The following is a 17,037-nucleotide window of genomic DNA, read 5'->3' as shown; positions in this document are numbered from 1 at the left end:
GAACACTCAGAAAATAAAGACAGTTTAATTAATTCTAGTATTACTGACGAAAAGAGAATGTCACGTGACTGGAAAAACATGAAACGAGAATGTATTGGAAGTTGTGAGTTAAAACTTGCAGTGATTAAAGCAAATAATAAACCAGTGTGTCTTTTGTGTAACAAAGTTCTTAGGAATAATAAAATATACAACCTTAAGCAACACTAACAATTTTTGCAACAAATTTGATGTAAAATTTCCAATTGAAAACAAAAATCGTATGAATGAAATTAGCTGCCTGAAAGCACAACTTCATGCATAAAAGGGAGGCCCCCACAGAACTAATTACGTTAACTAGCTATAAAGTAGCTTGAATTCTAGCTCAAACAAAGAAATTTTCTGATGCTGAACTAGTAAAAGAAATATTGATTATGGTCATTGAAACTCTGTTGAAGAATTATGATTAAAAAATAAAAGATATTCTTTAAAAGGTGAATAATTTACAATTAAGTCGAAGAACAACTGTTTGCAGAATGTTAGAGTTAGCAAAAGACAAAAAAATGAGTAGTTTGAACAACTAAAAAACTTTGTATTTTTCTTTAGCATTAAACAAGTCAACAGATATTTGTAATACATCACAGTTGATATTTTTGGTTCGATATCTAACTTCAGATCTTCAAGTGTGAGAAGAAACGCTAGTCCTTTGTGGATTACAAGATCGAACATGTGGAAAAAACATCTTTGCAAAATTACTTGACATGTCCAAAAATTCAATCTAAGTTTTAAAAAACTGATTTCTGTCACAACAGACAGTTCTCCCACCATGACTGGTGCAAAATTAGAATTTGTTTCTCTTTTGAAACAGCATTTAACTGAAAATAATGTGAAGTCCACATTGCTATCTTTCCATTGTATTTTGCATCAAGAAAATTTATGTGCTCAGATATCTACAAATGGTGAACTGAAAATTTAATGGACATTGTTGTGAAAATTGTGAATTATTTTAGAAGTGGAAGCTCTCTCATCTATCAACAGTTTGTTGAATCTTTGAAGAAAAGTAGTGACTGTACTTTTGATGATCTTACTGATTTTGGAAATGTAAGATGGTTAAGTAGAGGAAAAGTCTTGGAACAATTTACTTCATTATTTCCTTAAAAAAAGAGTATCTTGTTGAAAAACATAAGATGGAAAGTTTTCCTGAAATTGAAACTTTGTCATGACAGTGTGATATGCACTTTCTGTGTGACATGATAGTTCACTTGAATAATTTGAATACAAAGCTTCAGGGAAGAGGTAAAATAATAAGTGAACAATCATAGTCTATTCATGAATTTAAATTAAAGCTAACAACATTTTGTATGCTAGAATTTCTCAAGTCTAGATACAGATCTCAGGTTACTGACATAAATTTAGAGGCAGAGCTAAGGTGCTCATTGAGCACAGATATTAGGCCAAATTTCACAAAACGTGTTTGTGAAAACCCAGATCAATTTTCCCATTAAAGTTTAATTGAAATGCAGTAATTTTGATTATACTGACATCTTTCTTTCTTTCATGGTGTTGTTTTGATTAGCCACAGTTGTGGCCACTATGAAAATTAAGTTGACCACCCCTGATCTAGAAGATTTGTGCTCTATTTGTATGCTTCTCATACACTACAAAATAGAAAATTTTATAATCTGAGTAAATGTTGGATACTGCATATCTGAAGCTTGTGAAAACAGGTTGAAAATAACAAATTCACAAGTCTTCTGAGAGAACATTTCTAATAAGGATTAACTAATAATAAAAGAAAATCATTCTATACTCAGCTTATACAGCTATTAAAAACTAATTATAAAACATCATGACCAAACTGTTTTAATCTAAAATGTGAAATCACAGCTTAAGTTATGTCTTATTATGAAAAGTAAAAAAATTAATGAACTATTCCTACCCCTTCTGTTAAATGATCAAATTATTTGAGTAGGCAAAGAATAGTGCTACTTCTTACATGCAATTTTGGGAATATACATCAATTTAACAAAATAATTCCAGAATAGTGTGAAATGGAACACCTCAAAGAACTGCTAGAAAAATTTGCAAGTTTCAAATATTGGTTATACATGTACTTTGTATATTAACCAATCCACATCATTGAATTAAAAAAATTATTTTCATAAAAAAATTTTTTACTTTGTTTTGCCCATTACATTTGTATGAAGAATAAAAACATTTCTGTACACTCACATTTACCACACTCAATTTTGAATTTAATTCAGTTACTTTGTTAACAGACATTGGTATTTTCAACATGAATTATACCATTTGTACAAAAAAAGTTATTAGACATCTGAATATGTAAAATTGACCTAACTTCTTTATTAGAATCTCTAAAAACCACAAATCAAACAGTTCCATAATTAGTCATCAATGCTTCCAAACAGAAAACTGAATATTGGAATAATTCTCCATCTGCCAGAAAAACTATTTATCAAATAATTTTCTTATTTTTCAATATTCAAACCAAAGTTTTCAAATAATTTTGATCCCATACGTGTACATTATTTTGAAAGAGTGAAAATGTAAAATATTTTACAAACACAAAGTAAAAAATAACTTATTTACCTTTTGAATATTGTTGCTTTTTATATGTTTATACTAGTACCACTAATGTTTTACAGAAGAATACTTACTGTAGTTCTTCACAAGGGTATCTAGGAGGGTTAGAGTTGAAAGTTTCAGGGCCCTCTGGTTTTTTCTGAGGAAAGATGCTAAAATGGGAACAGATTCTCCTAAAATTGGCCTGAGATTTATCCTCAACGGTGACCTACAAAATGAGTTTTAAACATAATGCATCCAATTTTCTCAATTTAAATCTCTCGAGCAAAATATGAAATATCAGTTACACCACAGATAACCAAGTCTTTTCAATAATTGAATGGATATTTAACTAAACTTATCAATAGAAAACACTTACTAATCAACACTTCAGAAGTTTTATAATTTCTGAAATATTTTCGAATAATTATTTCCATTTATTTTACAAAACTGTGGTACTTCTCTGTGAAATGATTTATGAAAGTTTAAGAATTACAAACTACAAGAAATATAATTTTTAGCACCATAATAAAAGAGTGCTTGTTCTGTTCATAACATGTTATCCATACAACTAGTATGTATTTGTATTTTCTTATAGCAAAACCACATGGGGCTATCTGCTGAGCCCACCGAGGGGAATCGAACCCCTGATTTTAGAGTTGTAAATCCGTAGACATACCACTGTACAAGCAGGGGGCTGCAACTAGTAATACAATAAATCACAAGTACAATATTAGTATATTTAGTGCTTTTACATATTCTTTGCATAACTTTGAAAATTCTTTAAATATATTTACATTTTTGCCAGAACTATACATTTATAAGATTCATTTAAGTATAATAACAAATATAATAGTATAGTTAAATTAAAAGAGAACCTTTGAAATAATTAAAATATTTGGGTATATGTTTACATCAGAAACCCAAAATTAGAAAGTAAGAAGAAAAATGGACATGAAGATTTCCTAGTTTTTCTTCTATTAAAAAGACAGTACAGGTTTCATCAAGAGATACAAAAATACAAGAAAAAAAAATGCCACTTCATAATGTTTTTACTTCACCAAGTAGATTGTAGTAATTACAACATACCCAGCAATTTTTGTGAGAGATTTAACAGTTGTGAGCCTTGTAATCTCATTCCTAAGCCTATCTAAGAAAATAGGCAAACAAGTTTGGAGCTCTGCCTGTAATTGGTCACCCAAGTTACAAATAATTTGACCCCTGAAAAAATAAAAAAAAAAAATAAAAAAAATTAAGTTTTAGCATGACATTTAAATGCATTTGAATCAATACGGAGATGACAGATTCTAACGATCAATAAAACCTTTCTGTTGAAACAAATGCAAAAATCGATTTCAAGTTTGAAAGGCCAAAAAATGATCACATTCTTACTATAATGATAAAATAATATCTATATTTCTTTAGAATCATTCTGAGATAAGCACACCGCTGAACGAGATATCTCTAAGGTAAAAATTTTCACTCTACTTGTAATCATAAGACAAATTTCAAAAATTCTAATAGGGCCACAATATCAAACTATCACGTTTAGCCCTACAATCCTTAACACATTGAATTTTCATATTAAGTAATTTACAAATTATCAAATATTAATTGATAAATCTTCATGTTCGTCTACTCAAATAAAAACAATATTATAAGTTGTGATATAATTAATTTTTGAACATTCCAAATATAAGATAATGTTGAAAATTATTATAACGGATATAAAATTTTGTAAAATAAATGTTATGATAATTTATAGAAAGATTTATTTATTGGCCAAATACTAAAATTTTAGCAATTATATAAATACTGTATTTTTTAAAAGTCATAAGCTATGGTTATTGTGACCTTCCTCATTTCTACAACCTTAATCTTTAGGCAGAGTATTTATAGTGAGTACAATGGAATAGGTAGCAACCACCTGTTGTACAAAAGGACAAAGTTTCAAAAGTATTCCACCTGTCATCTTCTAGTCAGTATGTGTGTGTAATCTGTTGTAAGTCTTTTGTAATACTATGTTGGATTGTGGAAGACAGACACAAAGGAAACTGGAGTAAAACTAGAATCATTAACCCACAAAAAAACCATTTTGGAAGACAAGAACAATTAAAGAATCTTTCTACATTGATACAATAAAGACTTCACCAAACAGAGGTTTATGATTAGATGTGAGTAACCTATGGCTACCACTAGTTGAAGCCACATGCAGCTGTTCCACTAGTCAGAACAAGAAAAAATAAACCATAACACATACCCACATCCCAATACTAGAAGAGACTTGAAACATCTTACATAAGTAGTTAAACTAATACCAAGTTTATAATTCTGTTTTAGTCAATCAGCTTATTAAGCCTGAATTGTTAACCCAGGAACTCACTACTTCACCACAGTCTTGAACTACTTCCTCCTCGGATCTCTTAGCCATAACTCCAATCTAAGTTTCCAATTGGCCAAGCCATCTCCCCTTCCTGTTCTCTCTTCCCTTCTTCCCTATCACAGCTTCCCCCCCACTTATGATATTAATTTTAATGCACTTTTGGATCTACCTTAAATAGTTCTGTATCTACCATTCCCTCAAGTAAGACAATTGTCTCCATTTAGAACAAAACCTCAATTCTGCACATGGGGCTGAAAAGAAACTTGTCTCTGAGCACCCATGGGGCTTGGGAGATATAAAACCAAAACTTGTACCAAGATAAACCGAACACATGCTGACCTGATTAAAAAAAGATGACTTTCAATAGGCCATCCTCTACACTTATGTTTTTTTCTACAAAAGACAGTTGCTGCTTATTACAAAGTACTCATACCCTTATTTTTAAACATGTCTACTTGAACTTAAAAAAAAAATGAAGTGCCTTTGATAAGTTTTCTAAGCTTACAAGTCCAATACAACCATACCCACAACTCATATTTGATATGCTGTTCCCAATCTTTAACAACAAAAAACAAACATGCATTTACAATATTAAAACATTCATAGCAATAACCTTTAGGTCATCTAGAGATATTTTTATTATTTCATGAACCTCTTTAATGCATTAATAAAAACTGATTTTATTTGGTGGCATACAAAACACAAACTCTACACAAGATTAAAAAATACAATTACATGCATGAGATAGCCCTCTCTTTTACTTCTTGATCTATATCTGCAGCTTTGAGCCTCACATGGGTACATCGATACAGGTCAGCAACAAAAGGAGTGAAGTTAAATGTAGTCACGTGGTCTTTGAAACAGAAACAAACCATAAAGAATAGTATTACCACAACTACAACTACATAATGATCACAGCATAAAATGTATTTAAATAACACCAAAAAGTGTGTTATATTAAAATATCCAATCAAAATATTTATTTTCAGCAGACTTTAAGTAAATGAGTATTATAATACAAAAGAGCAAAACTGTCTGATGAAAAATACCTCACAGAATAATTGCCCTGTAGACTGTTTCTCACTATCCAAGTTAAATGTCCTTAAAATTTGTTCTTTTAGAAATTAAATAATATTCATAACATATTCATCTAACATTATAGAACAGAATATACCCTGAATGATTTCCTTTAAACACAATGTTTTAGGGAAACAGAATCAATAGTAAACAAAGTTGTCCTTATAGGCAATTACAAAACACTAATTATCACTGTTTGTTCATAATAAAGGGACTTAACTGATCAAGATAAGCATTTAAGTGACAAAAGATATTCATTATAAATACGAGCTTACCTAGTGGTCTGATGACTTTTACTAACTGCTGCAGTACAAGCAAGGCTTCTGATGTAATTTTATAAAATGCATCCCCAACAGCATGAATTACAACCTAGATTAGTTAAATTAATTTTAAAACATTTTTTCTCAACACTAAAAACTGTAATTTACAAAGATTATTGTATCACTTTTTTTCTTACAATTCTTGTTTATGGCTACTGTGTTGAGGAAGTGGGTAATTATAGATAATTATTAACTATCTGAAAAAAGAATATATTTTAACAGACAGTCACAGAAAGTTGATAAAATCTGACTTTTTAAAGACAAATTATTGCAAATAACAAGGACCATTCTTACTTCCACTTCTTGGAACAAAATAGTCAAAACATTCTGTAAGTTATCATATGGAAAGAACAAGTCTTTCATGGTGAAAGTTTAAGAGGTCCTGTTAATATTTTATAATGGCAAAATGAATACTGAAAATCTTTGCCGACTGTGACAAATGTAATGTATACTAAAACACATCAGGTTCTCTTGTAAATAAACTTCACTAAGTTTTTTTAGAAATGATTTTGTGGTTTTTATATCCCACTTACAAAGTTAACATGACTTAATAGTCAATTTGCCAAATGTTATCTAACAGTGGTAAAACTGGTATTTAATTTGGAGAAACTTCTAGAAATATTTCAGAGTAAGAAATAAGTTAGTTTGCACTCCTTCCTATTGAATCTTGAACAATAAATTATGTTAATGAAGATAAAACAAAGCTGCAGCACCTACATGGAAGCTGTCTGAGATATGTAGAATAAAATGTCTCTATGGCACAAAATACAAATAAACACAGTATAGAGGAGATACAGAATAACTCAGAGTAACATAAAGTTACTAATATATATTATTTACAGAAGCAAATATGAAATACAGTAACAACACATTGGTGCAAGAGCCCTCTATAAAAAATGAACTTACTGGAAGTACTGTTGAAATGTGTGGATGGAAAACCTCAGGGCTGTGCTGAAGTCAGCAGACAGTTCAGAAAGGATAAGGTATCAATCTTCATGTTTGAACTGGTACTCTTGTCACTAAATATAAAAATAAGCTTGAAAGGATAAGGTATCAATCTTCATGTTTGAACTGGTACTCTTGTCACTAAATATAAAAATAAGCTTGAAAGGATAAGGTATCAATCTTCATGTTTGAACTGGTATTCTTGTCACTAAATATCAAAATAAGCTTGGTGTGTATACATATTTCTATTAGTGACTGCAAAGTAATGCTACAGCCCACTTAACACGGTGCAAAGAATTGGAGATTGGAAGAATAATGTGTTTTTCACGATTGCCACGATGTTCAGGCTTCCACACACGAACATCAGTAACAACCACACTTGGGAACAATTAATAAATGTTGCCACTGCATTTAAAGTTTGTGTTATGAACACAAAGGATTCATCATATCTTACAGATGAAAGCTAAGGAACGTGTTAAGCATTTATTCAGTTGTCTAATGTAAGAAAGAAGTAAAAAGATATAATATATTCATTGTGGCCATTAAAACTTGTCAGATCTTAATAAACAAATACACTCATCATGTTACCACTAAGATTATCTTTTTCAACACTAGATTCTTCATTCAGTCCCATAAAGTACTTCAGTAAGACTTTTATAACAGTATTTCAGTCACACTATGTATGACACAGTTAAAATATAACAGGCCTAATGTTTTAAGACAAATATAATTAATTACAATAATTCTTTGCCAGCACTCACACCATAACAATTGTTATAAGAAATATGCTGTCACTATTTTAAAAAAAATTTCAAAGCTACAGATTTCCAATTTGGTTCTTAACACACATGATCTTCTCGTAACAAAATGGAAGATAAAAGAGAATTGAACAGAAGCAAGATTGTCTGAAGACATATTGGGAAAAACTATTTTATAGCAAATGTGCTGGATACGTTACAATCAAGAGTGATCTGAGAAGATAAGATTCTAAAAATGTGATAATATGAATAACAATAAGCATCCAGACTCTTGGTAATATAATTAACAGAAAGTTAAAAGAACAGCCAACATAACCCACTTTGACCCTTACACTGCAATTGGGACATATTTCACAGCTGCAATGTAAGGGTAAACAATCATGACTAATAGATAGCTGCTTATTTGCAAAGGACCGGTAGTTACAAAATAAAATTTTATATTGTTGGTCTTTTTTTCAAGGGGTCTTTTGTAAAAAATATATTTTCCCTTTATTTCATTTGTTTTTATCTCTACAGTCAACGTTTTCACCAAATTTGTGATGACTGGCAGAATATCCCACAAAATTGGTGAATGTTGAACTCATCATATTAAATTGCAGTAAAAAAAAAAAAGGAAAACAGAATACTTTTCCAAAATAGTGACAACGAAACACAAAAGTAAGCTGTATAACAGTTACTGAAAATAATGAACAACATCACAGAAGACTAAGTCAATCAGACCAAATACTTGAAATTTACTTTAGTCTTTGAAACCTAAAAACATCAAATATACTTATCAACAGATTACTTTAAAATATGGACATTGGATCTACCAGAAAGAGAATAAAAGTAATAAGCTAATCCTTGGAATGACTTATCCTCTTTAAAGTAAAACAGAAGTTTAAACTTTGACCTGGTACTCATTGGAGCTTGTCTAGACTGTTGTAGAAGTACTGAGACAAACCTAAACACATGTAATCGAAACTGTTTCAGCTGCACACATCACATGACAAGAAACTCAAGTTTTAAGTATTGTTTCAGAGGTTTCTTTCAAAATAGAGGAATAATAATTTGGATAACAAAATTTGATATAGTTAAGTTCATTAAACTATGCTGATTATAATTTGCTTTAATTAAACTTTTAATGAATGTAACTCAGTAACACTTTGCAACGTGTGCAGAAAAGAATTTAAACAATGGCTGGTAGACATAGGGTTAAACAAGTTAACCACAATTTTGATGAACCAATTAATTACTTGATACCAATCTAAGAAATCAATGCTCATACTGAAAAATATATTAACTGCTCAGCTCTAACGTATATACACAATTTTTGTTTTTAAAGCAATCTGAAGCCTCATTTTAATTTTCTAAGATGTAACAAATATAATCATTTATCAGCATTAGAAACAGGCAAACATTAATTTGTTCATCTCTCAGTACAGTCTAAAGGTAAAACTAAAGTAATTAAAGCAATTTTAAGATCATAAATAAATCCTGAAACAGCTGAAGCAACTTTTCCATTTACAATTATAAATATGAATTACTCTACAGACAATTATAATTTTTAGATATTCGTATAGTTAGAGATTTGCCATTCTGTTTAGAGATCATACTTAATTTAATTAGATTATACAAATTATTAATTTTTATTCTTTCTCCACACTACTTTTTCCTATAACTTTAATTTATTTAGTCAAACAAATCTTTAAGAGTAAACCAGGTTCTAAAAGTACTTACCCTAGAGAATAAATAACACCTGGAACAAGCACAGGTATATGATCAGAAAGGGCTCCAGGCAGAACACAGACCAACTCTGTCAACAAGTTAAAGCATCCCTGTCTGGTTTTTGTGCTTTTTTCTTTCAGTTGCTTGTGAAGTGATTTTACAATTGATGGGACTTGGCACTGTAGCATCGTCACAGGTCTAAGTGTGTAGGAAAAACAGAGCTAAGAATTAAAACTAGAAAACATAGCAGTTAAGATCATTAAAGGCTAACTTTTGCCATTCAAAATCCTTTCACTTCTGTTTTGTTTCTTACCATTCTTTAAATAAACTGTAAATAATTTTAAAATAATGTGAAAAAGCATATTATGCACATTATAAATTATTACTGAATACCTTCACACAATATATTATGTAGAGTTTAAACAGACTTCATAAAAGAAAACTGCAGGGCTTTCCAAGATTTATTCAAGACAAATCCTGCCACATGCAAAAATATTGGATTTTCCTTGCATTTTAGTTCATCAAATGTGCCCACCAATGAACACTAAATCTTTGTAATAAAAGCTACCAAAATGTAAGCAAATTTCACTTTAACAGCAAAACCTCTCTTGTTTAATTTCTATACTTAAATTGATTACTTCATGGGTAATTTTTCATTGAAATACATTTCAGGACTTTTACAGTACATTCAGAACTAGAAGTTTTTAAAAACCCATTTTCCGTGAACTGCGAGAATTTCAGACTTATGCAAACCACCCAATTAGACTGTAAAGTATTATTTATATACATTATTTATATATAATTTTTTCTCAAAATATTCAAATATCATAAATATTATACATGAAGACCTTGTGTTAGCTCACAGAAAAAAATCAAAATTATATGTATAAACCAGTTGAACTTAAGTTGCAAAACTATGTTGTTGTTTTGAATTAAGCACAAAGCTACACAATGGACTATCTGTGCTCTGCCCACCACGGGTATCGAAACCCGGATTTTAGCGTTCTAAGTCCACAAACACACCGCTGAGCCACTGGGGGGGTGGGGTGCAAAATTATATAATAAACCTAAATAAAATACAGTTTCAGAATAATGTTGTTTTTTTTTAAGATTTTTGATAGTAAAAAGAAATATTGTCAAAGACCTGCAAAACATTTGTTATACACATTGCTAACGAGTTGTGGATGTTACATGTAGATAACAATAGTAAACTTCACATTTGTTATACACATTGCTAACGAGTTGTGGATGTTACATGTAGATAACAATAGTAAACTTCACATTTGTTATACACATTGCTAACAAGTTGTGGATGTTACATGTAGATAACAATAGTAAACTTCATTTATTTGTTGTGGATGTTACATGTAGATAACATTAGTAAACTTCACATTTGTTATACACATTGCTAACGTTGTGGATGTTACATGTAGATAACATTAGTAAACTTCACATTTGTTATACCCATTGCTAACGAGTTGTGGATGTTACATGTAGATAACAATAGTAAACTTCACATAACAACTACTTATGAAAGTGTTTTGGACTGAAAATGTTCTTGTTAAAATCATTAAAATGATTGGTTGTTAGAAGTTTGTCTTTGTTCAGTTCTTATCACAAAGATGTTTTCTGTGTACAACTTCTCAAAAGTTGAAAATAGATTTATACACAAATAATAACCTTCAGTTAAAGAGATTCAAGAAACATATTTATAAAACAGTTTTCTTTACTATTTCAACCTCTTACTTCACATTAATGATGAATCATACAAGTTCTACAGCACTAGAAATTTACAATTAACAAATCTCAAGTTTCATTCAAATTGTAACTCTTACTTGAAGTGGATTCAACCACAGGTTGAAACAGTGTTATAACCCAAATCAAATCTATGGCAGAAGTTGTTACTGTTCAATTAATTATACAGTAAGTTCCTAACTAAACACATTTAAACTTTGTTGACTGCAGTACCATTAGAAAGTTTTTCAAATCAGTCACTTATGTAATCTGTTTCTTGAAACACCTGGACCTAATAACTCACATAAAACTAACACACACAGTTTCTTGAAACACCTGGACCTAATAACTCACATAAAACTAACACACACAGTTTCTTGAAACACCTGGATCTAATAACTCACATAAAACTAACACACACAGTTTCTTGAAACACCTGGACCTAATAACTCACATAAAACTAACACACACAGTTTCTTGAAACACCTGGATCTAATAACTCACATAAAACTAACACACACAGTTTCTTGAAACACCTGGATCTAATAACTCACATAAAACTAACACACACAGTTTCTTGAAACACCTGGACCTAATAACTCACATAAAACTAACACACACAGTTTCTTGAAACACCTGGATCTAATAACTCACATAAAACTAACACACACAGTTTCTTGAAACACCTGGACCTAATAACTCACATAAAACTAACACACACAGTTTCTTGAAACACCTGGACCTAATAACTCACATAAAACTAAAACACACAGTTTCTTGAAACACCTGGACCTAATAACTCACATAAAACTAACACACACAGTTTCTTGAAACACCTGGACCTAATAACTCACATAAAACTAAAACACACAGTTTCTTGAAACACCTGGACCTAATAACTCACATAAAACTAACACACACAGTTTCTTGAAACACCTGGACCAATAACTCACATAAAACTAACACACACAGTTTCTTGAAACACCTGGACCTAATAACTCACATAAAACTAACACACACAGTTTCTTGAAACACCTGGACCTAATAACTCACATAAAACTAACACACAGTTTCTTGAAACACCTGGATCTAATAACTCACATAAAACTAACACACACAGTTTCTTGAAACACCTGGACCTAATAACTCACATAAAACTAACACACACAGTTTCTTGAAACACCTGGACCTAATAACTCACATAAAACTAACACACACAGTTTCTTGAAACACCTGGACCTAATAACTCACATAAAACTAACACACACAGTTTCTTGAAACACCTGGACCTAATAACTCACATAAAACTAACACACACAGTTTCTTGAAACACCTGGACCTAATAACTCACATAAAACTAACACACACAGTTTCTTGAAACACCTGGACCTAATAACTCACATAAAACTAACACACACAGTTTCTTGAAACACCTGGACCTAATAACTCACATAAAACTAAAACACACAGTTTCTTGAAACACCTGGACCTAATAACTCACATAAAACTAACACACACAGTTTCTTGAAACACCTGGACCTAATAACTCACATAAAACTAACACACACAGTTTCTTGAAACACCTGGACCTAATAACTCACATAAAACTAAAACACACAGTTTCTTGAAACACCTGGACCTAATAACTCACATAAAACTAACACACACAGTTTCTTGAAACACCTGGACCTAATAACTCACATAAAACTAAAACACACAGTTTCTTGAAACACCTGGACCTAATAACTCACATAAAACTAAAACACACAGTTTCTTGAAACACCTGGACCTAATAACTCACATAAAACTAACACACACAGTTTCTTGAAACACCTGGATCTAATAACTCACATAAAACTAACACACAGTTTCTTGAAACACCTGGACCTAATAACTCACATAAAACTAACACACAGTTTCTTGAAACACCTGGACCTAATAACTCACATAAAACTAACACACAGTTTCTTGAAACACCTGGACCTAATAACTCACATAAAACTAACACACAGTTTCTTGAAACACCTGGACCTAATAACTCACATAAAACTAAAACACACAGTTTCTTGAAACACCTGGACCTAATAACTCACATAAAACTAAAACACACAGTTTCTTGAAACACCTGGACCTAATAACTCACATAAAACTAAAACACACAGTTTCTTGAAACACCTGGACCTAATAACTCACATAAAACTAAAACACACAGTTTCTTGAAACACCTGGACCTAATAACTCACATAAAACTAACACACAGTTTCTTGAAACACCTGGACCTAATAACTCACATAAAACAAACCACACAGTTTTCATACCCTTCTTCATGGTCCATTGTATTGGGATCCACTGTACCAATAGAAACTGTGGGCCGAGTTTGTCGTAAAAGTGCAGTGTAAGCATGAAAAACATCAACCTTAACATTTTCTTCTCTTTCTGAAAAATGAACAATTAAATAAAGATATTCACATTTTATTTAAAAAAACGTGTGTAATTTTAATTGAGCTAATCAAAATTAATCTTTCACACTTGTCATTAGATAAAAACATACTAAAAGATTTACAAATATTTGTTATATCTATTTGTTTCTTAACATTCAAATAAGTATTTAACTTAAAAGTACTCTGCCTAATTATCCCAAAACGTTTTGTTTAGCAAGTTCAGATCAAAAACAATTATCGCAATTACAAGAAGAAATTCCTTTCTTTTTTTTTGCTAGTTGCCTTGAAAAGTATAAGGAGGTCTTATGGTGTCAGAAACATATCGTATCTGAACACAAGAAACTGTCCTAAACTGATAACAAAAAACAGAAATTTAAGACAAAAAACATATCAGCAGCTACAAATTTTTTTATGAAAATATTATGAAACCTAAGGCAGCCAAAGTAATCTTACAAAGTTTGTTTTAGAACAAAACTACTGAGTGGATGATTTATGCTGTACCTAACATGTGAATCAAACCCAAAATTTTAGCATCATAAGCCCTCACCTTTAATACCAAACCACATATGGAAGAATGAGTATCCAAGAAAAGATACCATAATAGTATCCTCCAGTTTCAACTTTTTTTTTTAAATAGAACACTGTTTACAACATCACAAAATCCCCAAGATGCTCAGATTATTTGAAAGACAAAATAATTATGATTTTATGTAATCTCACTTTAACCTGGTAAAATATGGAAGAAAAAATCAGTTTAAAAATTAAACAATTTATACATGTACTCTTCTATGTGAACAAAATATCTTCCACAAAATCTTTCTAGCTCAGTATTTGTTCTTTAATGTATGCTTATATCCTCACACGATATTATAATGTTCAACAGTAACAGAAGTTGTAATTAACCAAAATGAAGTCCTACGTAAATCAAGTCACAAAATATAAGTTCCCCGAATATTCACTCTATCACTGATTATTCTGAACTTTAACTCATGCTAATATAATTCACCACTAGGAGGATTTAACTGCTCCACTACTTATCAGTTTGAAGCTCCCTAAGTGGAATAAAAAAAAAATCATGTTTTGTAGTGATAAAATCCACTTAAACTTTATGTCACCTTTAAATCTTGCAATCAAAGCTGGGGAAATTGTTTTGTAGAATTCAGACAACATTTCATGTCTAGTTGCTATAACAGCTTCAAGACACTTAGCTGATGCCCGTCTCACCTTCCAGCTCATGTCATCGTCGTCACTGTACTCATCTTCACTCTCTCTATAATTGTTAAACAGTACCAAAACTCACTATAGATTAAACAGTAAATCCTTTTCGTCTGCTAAAATCATTAATCTCCTTTCACATGTCACATGTTATCATCTAATTGTCTGTCAGTCATAAAATCGGTAAAGTACATTAACACAACTGATACTATTAGCCAAACCACACATGTTGCTTCAATATGTAACTAGAAAGAGTGAATTGCAAACAAACATTTTAGTATTGTTTATTTTAATGCAAAGATCCATATGAAGTTCGTGTAAGAGTTGGTCAACAGTTTAACATGTTGTTTAGGTGGTAACTTTCTTAGTTAAAGAATCTTAAATTCATGAAGTTGGCGATTTGTTTGGTTGTTAATGAAAATAAAAATTATTCTATTTATGAACCAGGCCATCAGAATCAGGTGTGAAAGAGCACACTGATTAAGTACCAAAAGATGAGTCTAAAATCAACTCTCAACATCTCACAGATGAAAGACTTAACAGTTTACTACAGAAAAGTAAAACAAAATAAATGCTGCCTCCCAAAGCTTTTCTGCAGTTATTTAACATCTATGCAAAGACTGAAGAACAGGTTTCAACAAACACGAATCTTGTGTTTTTTCTTCTCTGCTCTGAATTAGCATACAAAATTTATGGACTTAATCAGTTCTACATGTCCTTTCATTACATTTCAGTAGCAGTACCTCAAATAGACCTCTCTCTCAGAGCTTTCAAATGTACACGATGATGGATAAAACAAACATGAGATAGGCTGGGAATTAATCAGTGAACAACAGACAAAATACTATCCTTAATAAGGTCAATTCACAAGTTAGTTACTTATGTTGGAGTAAAAGGTTTTGACGTATTATATAACTCCACTGAAGTTTCCAGTTCTTCCTTGAATATTACAAAGTTAAAACCTTTTATAATTACTGGTAAGTATTGGAGGTTGTCGTTAGGTAAAGTTAACTTCTCAGTTAGTGAAACACTTTGACAACTGTTACCTTTCATGTGCTTTTAGTATGACTTTACTTCACCTTGCCCATCATGTTTCTTGAGATATATATTTACAGCAGTTCTTATCTTACCACCACCTATTTGCTTCTCCTTCGAGACAGAAGTTCGGAACTTATGGAAGATGTAAATCTAGTTCTAGCAGTTAAGTTTAGAGATATTTCTACAGGTACCAAAGTGCTTTAAACATCACAAGTTGTATTTGAAATTTAGATCAGATAAATGTTCACCAATATTTTGAATTCAGGTTGAAAGCTGAATATTAATCACACTGTTCCATCGTTTAGATGAAAAATGTCTAGGAAGCTGGCTGAACACTACAGTTCTAACAATTTACTGACTTAAAACCTTTTAAAACATCCTCTTTCAGCATATGTGTCCACTAATAATTAATCAGTGAACGAAATTAGAAAGTTAGAACTTTGTTACTAAAGGTTACTTCTAATTATTAATAACTTCATACTGAAATAAGCTAACAATATACAGTTAAAATAATAACGTTATTTCTACTTAAAAAGCTATAAATTAATATGTAATAAAACTAAAACACAGTTATTGGCTGGACCACTTCTTCATTAACGTTTTCACCAGTAATCCCCTGGTAATTTTTCATATAGTTCAAATAGATTGGGAAATATAAATTAGTCTTAAGTTTAGAAATGGAAAATAATCACTGTAAAGGTCAGAATTAATGAACAACAAAAAAGAAATAATAGTGATAATGTTCAAAAAGCACCTTAAATATTATTAACGATCTTATAATAATGGAGCTTGTGATCTATACGTCCAAAACTCAGATCTGAGAAACAACAGCACCAATCATCGTCAATCATAACTGAATA

At 30.9% G+C, this 17,037-nt stretch overlaps 1 protein-coding gene across 1 annotated transcript in view; it reads right to left on the bottom strand.

Moving 5' to 3' along the window:
* Cand1 (Cullin-associated and neddylation-dissociated 1) overlaps positions 1–17,037 on the bottom strand; it is an 80,483-nt gene that overhangs the window by 29,843 nt on the left and 33,603 nt on the right. The window contains 9 exon segments of the mRNA XM_076493603.1: positions 2,655–2,788; positions 3,649–3,780; positions 5,678–5,795; positions 6,295–6,388; positions 7,246–7,293; positions 7,295–7,358; positions 9,762–9,947; positions 13,802–13,919; positions 15,040–15,194. Coding sequence (XP_076349718.1) covers positions 2,655–2,788; positions 3,649–3,780; positions 5,678–5,795; positions 6,295–6,388; positions 7,246–7,293; positions 7,295–7,358; positions 9,762–9,947; positions 13,802–13,919; positions 15,040–15,194 — 1,049 coding nt within the window.

The sequence above is a fragment of the Tachypleus tridentatus genome, chromosome 3 (genome assembly GCF_004210375.1).
Source record: "Tachypleus tridentatus isolate NWPU-2018 chromosome 3, ASM421037v1, whole genome shotgun sequence".
Lineage (NCBI taxonomy): Eukaryota > Metazoa > Arthropoda > Merostomata > Xiphosura > Limulidae > Tachypleus > Tachypleus tridentatus.
This window is presented reverse-complemented; position numbering and strand designations above follow the sequence as displayed.